The following is a 10,205-nucleotide window of genomic DNA, read 5'->3' as shown; positions in this document are numbered from 1 at the left end:
GTCGTAAAATCAAGAATGATGGTTTCTTCGTGCAACCAAAAAAATAGATAATTGTTATCTGAAAATATCTAATTGTTCAAGGAAAAAATATGGTGCTAGTGAAAATAAGTAAGATAATGAAATATTTTTTATCACTAATTCATGGTTGTCAACGATCTTACTTACTGATAATTATTTTTGACGGTTAAAGTCAACAAACTAGCTTAACCAACAATCCGAACATGTGTTCTAACCAGAATACAAAGGGGAGGGGAACCATCGCCACAATCCAACCGTTGCTCCCCACATCAACGGCCGAGATGTAACCTTCCTGATCTCATCACCGACTTAACAGGAAATTTTTCTTATTTCCAAAAAAAAAAAAAAAAAATCTCTCCTCTCGTCGCACTCTTCCCCCCGAATCCAACACTAACCCTAAATCGCAGCGGCGGGCGGCGGCGGCGGCGGCGCGATGGAGGAGGACGCGGAGGGGATGGACCGGTTCGACATGGACGGCGACTTCGAGGGCGGCCGGTTCGGCAGGGACGGCGAGTTCTACTACGAGCGCCGCCGCGAGCGCGCGCCGCAGACGCGCGACGACGCGCTCTACGGCGTCTTCGCCGAGGGCGACTCCGACTACGACTCCGACGACGGCCGCCGCCGCAGCCGCCGCAAGCGCCGCAGGGACGAGGCCGAGCCCGACCTCTCGCGCCCCGTCCACTTCCAGTCCGCCGGCAAGTTCATGCCCAGCAAGGAGCCCGAGCCCGAGCTCGAGGAGAGGCCCGGCCTTGGCGCCGCTGCCTCCGCCTCCGCCTCCGCCTCCGCGGCGGGTGAGGATGATGCGGCGGAGGAGGAGGAGGATCTCGACCTGCCCACGGCGTTCGGGCAGCGGATCGCGGAGGGCGCGAGGGCGAGGCGGGAGGAGAGGGCGCGGGAGCGGGAGACGGCCGCGCGGCGCAGGCAGGCGTCGGGGGTGGCCTCCGGGAAGCCGGCGCCGGCTCTGGGGAGCCTGGGGTCCAACACGAAGGTGGCCAAGATGATGGCCATGATGGGGTACAAGGATGGGATGGGGCTCGGCAAGAACGAGCAAGGTATAGTCGCGCCGGTGGAGACCACTCTGCGCCCCAAGAACGCCGGTCTCGGAAGCGTCGAGGGGTTCAAGGAGCCCAAGCCATTCTTTACTAAGGAGAATTTGCCGCCTCCGCCTCCACCGGCGCCCGCCAAGAAGGAGCAGCAGAGGTGGTCGAAGAAGGCCGGTGCGAAGAAAGGCCCCGTGCTGACGAAGAACGAGTTGCTGGCGATGCGCAGCGAGCAGGAGCAGGACGAGCAGCCTACGGTTGTGCAGAAGGTGATCGACATGCGAGGGCCTCAGGCACGCGTGCTAACGGACTTGAAGGGGCTCAACGTGGAGCAGGAGATGGAGGCGAACGATGTGCCGATGCCAGAGTTGCAATACAATGTGAGGCTGCTTGTCGATGAGGCCAAGGCTGATATTGTGAGGCTGGATGGGCAGCTGCGACGGGAGCAGGAGAAGGTGGCAAGCTTAGTGCGGGAGAAGGAGAAAGTGGCAAAACAGGAGGCTTTGCAGAAACGCCAACTACAAGTTATGGAGAAGATTGCAGGAGTGCTGGAGCAGGTCCGAGTGGATGATACTGCAGGTATTCTCTCTCTGGAAGGGTTGCTTAAGACCTTTCAGGAATTGAAGGCATGCTACGTGGAGGAATTCAAGATGTGCAGTGTTGCATGGATTGCCTGCCGGTTTGCTCATCCGCTACTAATCCGAGTCTTCCAGGGGTGGCAACCACTGCAAAATCCGTTGTTTGGCTTGGAGATCATGTCATCATGGAAAGATTTGCTGCAGGGGGATCAAGCATATGACTTCTCAGGTGATGTTGAATCGATGGCTCCATATGCACAATTGGTTTGCGAGGTCATCCTACCCGCTGTGAGGATATCAGGAACCAATTCATGGGAGGCTAGGGATCCAGAACCAATGCTTCGGTTTCTTGAATCATGGGAACGGTTGCTGCCCCCTATCGTGCTCCAGTCAATATTGGAGCATGTCATAATGCCAAAGCTTTCAGCTGCAGTAGATTCTTGGGACCCACGCAGGGAGAAGGTACCAATCCATGTATGGGTGCATCCATGGTTGCCAATGCTAGGACAGAGGATAGATACCTTGTGCCATTCTATTCGATACAAACTGAGTAGTGTTCTCCATGTTTGGCAAGCTCACGATGCATCAGCCTATGCTGTGTTGTCTCCATGGAAGGATGTATTTGATGCCGCAAGCTGGGAAGACTTGATTGTGCGTTATATCGTACCAAAATTGAAAATGGCACTTCAAGAATTTCAGATCAACCCTGCAAACCAGAAACTCGACCAGTTCAACTGGGTAATGATTTGGGCTTCTGCAATTCCAGTACACCATATGGTCCATATGTTGGAAGTAGATTTCTTCAGCAAGTGGCAGCAGGTCCTGTACCATTGGCTGTGTTCACCAAATCCTGATTTCAATGAAATCATGAACTGGTACAAGGGCTGGAAGGGCCTTTTCCCACCAGAATTGCTTGCCAATGAGCGCATACGGATGCTTTTAACGGCTGGCCTTGACATGATGAACCGAGCTGCTGAAGGCCTTGAGGTGGTGCAACCTGGCGCTAGGGAAAATGTGGGCTACTTGAGAGCAACAGAGAAGAGGCAATTTGATGCAGCACAGCAAGCATCACAATACATGACTCACCATGCGGTGCCAGGAGCAGCCATGGCGGATATGAGCTTTAAGGAGTCTATCCAGGCATATGCAATGGACCAAGGCTTATTGTTTATGCCCAGAGTTGGTAAATTCTACAATGGTATGCCAGTGTATGAGTTTGGCACCGTAAGTATTTGCATCGACTCTGTGAAGCGCCTACTCTACGCACAACTTCAAGAAGGAATTGAGAGATGGAGTGCTGTCTCTCTTACACAATTGATAGAAATGAACCGGAAGGCGAGGCAACGCTAGTTGATCATCCTATTGTGTACTATTACTAAAAGGTGTCAGTTTTGATCATCATTGTAGAATATTTCTAAAGAGCAGATGGTTTAATGATGTATCTGAACAGGTTGTTGTTTGGCCTAGTAACTTTGTAGTATTTATATTCATGCTTTAATATGCACCGTGGTGCCTTTTTCTTGCCATAGAATGAACAAATGATTTATTAACTATTAGTTATCACCATGACAATTCTATTTGGTTGTGTCATCAATATTTTTATTTCTTGGATGCTTCTCTTGGGCTGTACAATTTGTTGATATGTGCTTGCTTTGAATCATTCAGTTAGATTTGAAAAATTAGAAAATGAGGTTGGGCTCTGGGTGGCTAGTTGAATTGTATCTTCTTTATTTGCATAAAGCTCAGGACAATACTGTAAAGAGTTATACTATGCTCCGCAATTCAGATGAATTAGCCGTGGCAGATTTAGTGAGCATTGCACTCAGTTCTTCCTTGTTCTTCAGGACATTTCAGCATTCTTGCCTAGTGTTGCTATAAAGAAATGCTTGGTCAAGCAAGAACGGTAATATAGAAAAGGTGTGATATTTGGTATCCTTACCTACTATACCAAGATACTCACATAGTATGTATATCTTGAGATATATCATTCTTTTTGCTTACCTTCGATATGCAGGTAAAATCATTTGATGGACATGGGATTCTTTATTTTCTCTAAGAAGATAGCTGCTGCCATTGTTCATTGTCAAGGAAACTCAAAAGCTTGATGAATATTGCTTCTTTATTAGATCATACTTAGATAACCTGTATGACTGCTATAGGAATGAGTGAAAATGTATGTCAATTTGTTGTGGATGTGGGAGGTGTGATCTCATTTCATGTTATGACATTATACATGTAAATGTAACTGAGGTTATGGTGGTTTTATAAATTGTTCATTCTGTGAATTTATGGAATCTTCTCAGTTCCCATGATTTTTGGGGCGGTTTTTGTTTTTCAGGCATTAGAGGCTTGTCCTGGTGTAATTTGTCAACACCAGTTGCCATTGTTGGGTGAGTTTGGGTTGTGGTCGAATTCTATTTGTTTTGTTGGCCTGATGGGTGTGTGGGCTTATTTATTGCTAAAGAGCTGCAGCTTTTTGTAATCTTTCGGACCAAATTCTGTTATTATCAGAAAAAGGTGTCAAGTAAAGTTTTTTTCCTTTCATATTTTGTAAAATATGAATAACTTTGCAATAGGTACTGAATTAAACTGAAAAATCTCGAGATGTGGCTGAGCAGTGTGTTACTGACTACTGATTGCTGGAATTTTGCTATCTTGCTTCTTCACTAATATATGTGGAATTTGATTTGCTTTCAGGAATAGGAAAATATTCATGAATACCAATTCGGAGCAAGAACACACTACAAAAGCATCTTAGTTGTACGAAACTAAACCAAATTTTCTCGTCCACTAATCAAATTGGAACTGAGTTACTGAGATGCTACATAAACTGAAGCCGAAAGGGTAAACAACCCAAGAAAATCTTTGCCATGTCCAACTTGGAGCTTCTAGGATGGCCAAGCTGAGCTCTAGATCAGTCCTGTAATCCTGTTCAGTTCCATTCAGGCAGATCACTCGATGTCGTCGACGATGGGAACCGTGCCATCATCCACGGCGGTTTGCCGCAGTCGCTGAATCGCCTTCATCACCTGTCAAAGAAGCATCACCATGAGCACCACCACCGTTGATCAAAGCTTCCATGGAGAGATCACAAGGATGAACTAAAGAGCACACCTCATTGTCCCAGTTGGTCCTGGCAGTGATGATGATCAGAGCTACCGTTTGCACAGATACTCCTATGATCAAGCCCCACCAGATCCCCTGATTAACATAAACAAGATGTTATGAGTTGCAACTGATGAAATCTGTGTGAAAAACTGTAACATAGAAAAGTAAACTGGAAAGAAATTAGGAGAGAGCAGTAGTATTTACAGCTGCCCCCAGGCTTGTTTTGTATCCAAGGACGCATCCAATTGGCAGCCCAATCAGGTAGTAGGCACCAACATTGACATAGGCAACCACCACCTGCCATCCACTACCAACGGCCACTCCTGCAGATTTCTCAAAGGTAACCAAGCAATTCTTCAGTTACAATCATGCTACTACTTGGCAGCCGAGAAATGCGAAATGCGAAGCGTTTGTGCTATGTGAAATGCACCTGAGAGGATTGGCTGAATTCCATTCAAGAAGATGCTGATGGACAGCAACGGTGTCAGTTTGATGACAGCCTCGATCACGGTGGTGCTGCTTGTGTAGAGCGTGCTCAGGGGATACCTGAGAACTAGGACTAGAATTGTAGCCAGGATGCTGAAGGCAACGCTTGCTGTGATAACCACGAAGACCGAGAACCTTGCCACATTTGGATGGCCAGCTCCAAGCTCATTACCGACACGAATACTGCATAATAAGTTCATGCAAAAGTTTGAATAATGAAGTGGGATTGAGAAGTGTGTATCTTTCATTTGCACTCACCTGGCCGCATAGCTTAAACCAAGCATGATCTGGAAGTCCCAATTCCAGTAATTGATGCTGACATGCGTAAAATACATAGCGATGTGAGTTACATATATATGAATACTGCAGTAGTGTATAAGCAGACATTTGAAACTGCAAGACCAATGAGTATCATGAGGTAAACAGGGTGTGGGCGGCATACCAGATAGAGAGCGAATCAAGTGCAATCTCTGGGTCGGGGAGGAAGCCAGTAAGAAGCACAAATCCTTGCACATACCAAATCTCCAACCTGACCAAGAACACATGAAAACAAGACATAAACACGCAAGAACTATGGCTCATAGCTCAAGATAAGTAGATCACTCACGCTAGCATGACGGCTGACGCGAAGGCAAGCTTGGCATATCCCCAGAGGCCTCTGAACGCGAGCACGGACAATCCAGTCCACGTCTCCTTACAAGCCGGAGTCCAGACCATGAGCCCCCATGTCAATGCCACGAGCACCCACCAAGAGAAGCTCAGCGTCAGTGCCGCGCCGAGGAGGCCAAAGCCGAGCACGAACACGGTCAGCCACGATATGAGGATGTGGAAGATCAGCACGGCCATGGTGATGTAGGCAACGGGGTTGACGATGTTCTGGGCCTGCAGGAACCTCTGCATCGGGCAGAAGAGCGCGAACGCGAGCAGCTGAGGCACCAGGCCGCGCGCGTACAGCTGCCCCGCTGCCGCCACATCCGCGGCCTGCCCAATGAGCCGCAGGAACGGGCCGGCGTACCAGTAAAGGAATGCGATGACGATGGCTGTCGCGAACTGGAGCACCAGCGCCCTCTGGCACACAATGCCCATGGCCCTGAACTTCCTGGCGCCGTACGCCTGGCCGCACACCGTCTGCACCGCGCTCGCCATGCCAATCTGCAGCATTGCATGCAAGCAACACACACATCATAATGCTTTACATTCCCAAACAACCAGAGTGCATGCAAGAAATCAAAGTTACCATGATGCCATAGGCTAGGCCCTGAATGCCAATGTTGGTGATGGAGGCGCCGGCGAGCTCGAGCTCACCGAGGTGGCCGACGAACATCTGGGTGACGAGGCTGAGAGTGAAGCTGAGGAGCGTGATGAGGATGGACGCCCACGAGATGCGCCACAGGTTGCCGGCCTCCCATGCCGCCAGCCGCGACAGAACGCTCCGCGGCACGGGCTCCCGGCGCAGCAGCTCCTCCGACGCACCCGAAGACTCATCGACGTCCAGCAATGGCGACCGTGCACTGCTTGTTTCCGCCATTGTCTCCTCCCCTTAAGTGCTTTGCTCAACATAATTCATAATGGACCAAGGCATTTATAGACCTGCCAAAGATTCATAGCTCTTTTGAATTTTCAGTAGCAGCTAACTAACCTTCAAGTGCCAGACCTACCAGTCCGTTTGCTGCTGTGAATAAGTTGGTTGCTGTGAAGAAGTAGGTGCAGTAGTAAGGCATGACCAATTAACCATGGAGTTTGCAATCCAGCTGAACATAGACAACTAGGAAGCTGCCAGTTTAGGAATTAGGATAGATGAATTGCAGATTGCATTGCATCCAGAAAGCAAAAGAACAAGCTTTACAGCATGTAGTATCGTATTGCCTCTGACTCTAACCATCACAATTGCTTGTTTTTCGAATCTTAAATATTGGATGAATAAATACAAATAGATCGATACGCTGTAAATCAATTGCTATCTTGTTTTACTTGTTTCAGAAGACCTCTTTCAGCAAACTTAACCATGAGTTTTCCAGGAACTGGTTTGTTTTTCTCTGAGGCCAGTTGATTATCAACTTTTTGGCATAATTTAACATCAGGAATTAAATTTCTCCGGAACATACGACAGGCCACGTTGTAGGCCTGAAGTCCGAGGCCTCTATTCAGAAAACTCTCCATCAGAATGTGGCATGTTTGAGCATCTCTCACTGAAGCAGTTCTCAGTATCTTGTAGAGGAGACTGTAAGCCTCATTAAGTTTACCGAAAGCACATAGCTTCTCAACGACCTGATTGTATGCGCTCTTCATCTCTTGTCTTGCTAGCATTTTTTCCAGTAGATTGAGCAAGTCTTCCAAATTGCCCTTCTCACAGTATCTATGTATCACTGTCCTGTATGTAACAGGTGTAGGGAGCACGCCTCTGTTGAGCATTTTCTCCACAAGCCCTGTCGCTTCTTTTAATCTACCTTTCTTTCCCAAAGCATCAACAACAACAGTATAAGTTACAACATCAGGATGCCTGTTGCTCAGATACATGTCGTCCATCAAAGAGAGTGCTGATTCCAAATCACCCTGCCGAGAAAATCCATGAATCACAGTAGTGAAATTAACAACATTAATTGTACAGCCTTTGCTCTGGCACTGTTCCATGAAGTCTTTGGCCTCTGCTGGTTTTCTGTCCTTACATAGAGCATGGATCAGTAAGTTAATCTCCACAGTTGTGGGGAAGAAACCCTTCTGCAACATCTGCACTACCACATCACATGATTCTTTTAGTTTCCCTTCTCTTCTAAATCCATGCATTACAACGCTGTAAGTGATATCACTTGGAGTCCACCACTCCTCTTCGCTCTTGTTTAGCAATTCCCAGGCCTCCGACGTTTTCCCAACTTTGCAGAGCCCATTTAACAGAGCAGTATGTGTGACTGTATTTGGCTTGCAATCATTCTTATACATATGCTTCATCATCTTTCTTGCTTGATCAAGTTCCCCAATGCGGCAAAACCCATCAACTACTGTGCTATATGTCACAACATCAGGTTGACACCCCTTTGAGATCATCTCACCTACAATCTCTTTTGCCTCCGCCATCCTCCCATTCAAACAAAATGAGTGCACAATTGCACTATATCCAACCTCATCCACTCTAAATCTTTTCCCCTCCGATTCCCTCAAGAACTCCAATGCCTCATCTGCATGGCCATGCTTTGCAAGCCCATGGATGAGCACATTATAAGTGACCTGATCTGGAAATAGACCTGCATCATTCCTCATCCTTTGAAGCAAACCTCGGACCTCTTCCACCCTCTTCTCCTTACACAAGAAGCTCATCACTGTATAGTAGCTAATCTTATCAGGAGGGCACCCATTTTGCAGCATTACACCAATCATCTCCATGGCATCAACAACCCGCCGAGCCCCGCACAACCCCTTGATAAGGCAATTGTATGTGTACACATCTGGCTCAACCCCAACGCGGCGCATCCGTTCGGCGAACTCAAGCGCCTTGTCGACACGCCCGGCCACCACGAGGACATTCACCGCCATGTTGCAAATCGATATGTCAGGCGCGCACCCGTCCTTCTGCATGAGGTGGAGCACGCGCATGGCGGAGCGGAGCTTCCCCGCACGGCTGTACGAGAGCATGAGCTGCGCGAACTGCTCGGTCCCACGCCGCACGCCACGGCGGATCATGAGACGCACGACGCGGCGGGCGGGGTCGTGGAGCCTGGTGTTGCTGAGGAGGCTCAGCATTTCGTCGAACACCTCCGGGGCGTGGCGGTACCGCCACTGGCGGTCGGCCCACCGGAAGAACTCGAACGCGCGGCGGACGTCCCCCCGCGCCTGCGCGCGCAGCACGGCGCGGACCTGCGGCGGCGAGAGCACGCGGAGGAGGTGGCGGAGCTGGGCCTCCAGCTTCGGGCTCCACGACTCCCGGAGCTCGAGCAGCCTGCAGGTGTCGCGCACGAGCCTGCTCCTCGACTCCTCCGCGAGGTCGTCGTCCACCCGGTAAACCGCCCGTCCGACGGATGCGGATTCCGAGGCGAGTTCGCCGGCGGTGGCGCTGCTGCAGAGGCGGCGGGGCTGCAGGAGGAGATGGAGATGGCGATGCAACAGGGGCGATGGGTTCTTGGTAAGATGCGTAGACATCGCGCCGCGAGAGACACGCTTCCGGCGGCGGTGAGTTTCACCGGAAATGGCCGGAGGATGCCGGAGAATGTGCCGGCGGCGGCGGCGGTGGCGGTGGCGGTGGCGGCGGGTTTTTGATGAAAGCCGTGGTGGGGTCAGGACATCGGGAAATTTAACTATTTGCCACTCCTGTGACATGGCAATTAACGATTTGCCACACCCTGTAAATGACATGTGGGCCCTCATGTGTCTATCACATATGGGTCTAGTGGCAAATCGTTAAGCAATATACGTAAGAATGGCAAATAGTTAAAAGCCCCCAGGACGTCAGGTCAGGGGTGTACAGTGTATTCTCATCCTCATGGGCTAATACTTCATCCGTTTTGTATTACAAGACTTCATTGTCCATATTTATATGTATGTTAATAAATCTAGACATATATGTGTGCCTAGATTCATTAACATCTATATAAATATATGCAATGCTAGAAAGTCTTATAACATAAAATGAAAATGAAAGTAGTACAAATTTATGAAAAAGGATCGTGCAAATGTAGAAGTATTTTTTTGGATAGAAGAAATTCTTAGACCCATTTGATTCAAAGGAAATTCACGTGAATTTTAGAGGATTTCACTCCTATTGGAAATTTTCCTATATAGCCCCTCGAATTAAAGGAATGAATCCTATAAAATTCCTGTGGAATGCCTCTTCCCATATAAGTTTTGGAGAAAATTTAACATGAGGTAGAATCTCATGGAAATAATCCTTTGAGTCTTTATTCTCCACAAATTCATGTGTTTTTCCTGCGGCTCAATCAAACGATCATTCCTATGTTTTTTATGTGTTTTGTAATTCTTCATTTTA

General features: G+C 48.5%; 3 protein-coding genes across 3 annotated transcripts; 1 reads left to right on the top strand and 2 right to left on the bottom strand.

Moving 5' to 3' along the window:
- The first annotated feature begins 381 nt into the window (after positions 1 to 381).
- LOC4352794 (septin and tuftelin-interacting protein 1 homolog 1) lies at positions 382 to 3,213 on the top strand. The gene has a single exon (XM_015764665.3). It carries the CDS (start codon positions 452 to 454, stop codon positions 2,984 to 2,986), a length of 2,535 nt encoding a protein of 844 aa, XP_015620151.1. The 5' UTR covers positions 382 to 451; the 3' UTR covers positions 2,987 to 3,213.
- Positions 3,214 to 4,295: 1,082 nt separating this feature from the next.
- Positions 4,296 to 7,025, bottom strand: LOC4352793 (protein DETOXIFICATION 41). Its single transcript, XM_026022287.2, has 8 exons — positions 6,468 to 7,025; positions 5,838 to 6,382; positions 5,673 to 5,759; positions 5,489 to 5,545; positions 5,175 to 5,413; positions 4,949 to 5,067; positions 4,751 to 4,837; positions 4,296 to 4,665 (listed from the first exon to the last, which is right to left on the bottom strand). Exons 1-8 carry the CDS (start codon positions 6,756 to 6,758, stop codon positions 4,588 to 4,590), a joined length of 1,503 nt encoding a protein of 500 aa, XP_025878072.1. The 5' UTR covers positions 6,759 to 7,025; the 3' UTR covers positions 4,296 to 4,587.
- Positions 7,025 to 9,511, bottom strand: LOC107275716 (pentatricopeptide repeat-containing protein At5g41170, mitochondrial). Its single transcript, XM_015763135.3, has one exon. The coding sequence runs from the start codon at positions 9,359 to 9,361 to the stop codon at positions 7,181 to 7,183; it is 2,181 nt and encodes a 726-aa protein (XP_015618621.1). The 5' UTR covers positions 9,362 to 9,511; the 3' UTR covers positions 7,025 to 7,180.
- Positions 9,512 to 10,205: the final 694 nt, after the last annotated feature.

This window comes from Oryza sativa, chromosome 12 (genome assembly GCF_034140825.1).
Source record: "Oryza sativa Japonica Group chromosome 12, ASM3414082v1".
NCBI lineage: Eukaryota > Viridiplantae > Streptophyta > Magnoliopsida > Poales > Poaceae > Oryza > Oryza sativa.
Note: the sequence above shows the minus strand (reverse complement) of the source record. Positions and strands in the feature narration are given on the sequence as shown.

Excerpts from the sequence above, each read along its gene's own strand:
- LOC4352793 (XM_026022287.2), bottom strand. The coding sequence starts at position 6,758 with ATGGCGGAAACAAGCAGTGCACGGTCGCCATTGCTGGACGTCGATGAG. Across the intron at positions 5,414-5,488 it reads GGTTTAAGCTATGCGGCCAG|TATTCGTGTCGGTAATGAGC; the intron begins GTGAGTGCAAAT and ends CTTATTATGCAG. Across the intron at positions 5,068-5,174 it reads AATTCAGCCAATCCTCTCAG|GAGTGGCCGTTGGTAGTGGA; the intron begins GTGCATTTCACA and ends AGAAATCTGCAG.
- LOC4352794 (XM_015764665.3), top strand. The coding sequence starts at position 452 with ATGGAGGAGGACGCGGAGGGGATGGACCGGTTCGACATGGACGGCGAC.
- LOC107275716 (XM_015763135.3), bottom strand. The coding sequence starts at position 9,361 with ATGTCTACGCATCTTACCAAGAACCCATCGCCCCTGTTGCATCGCCAT.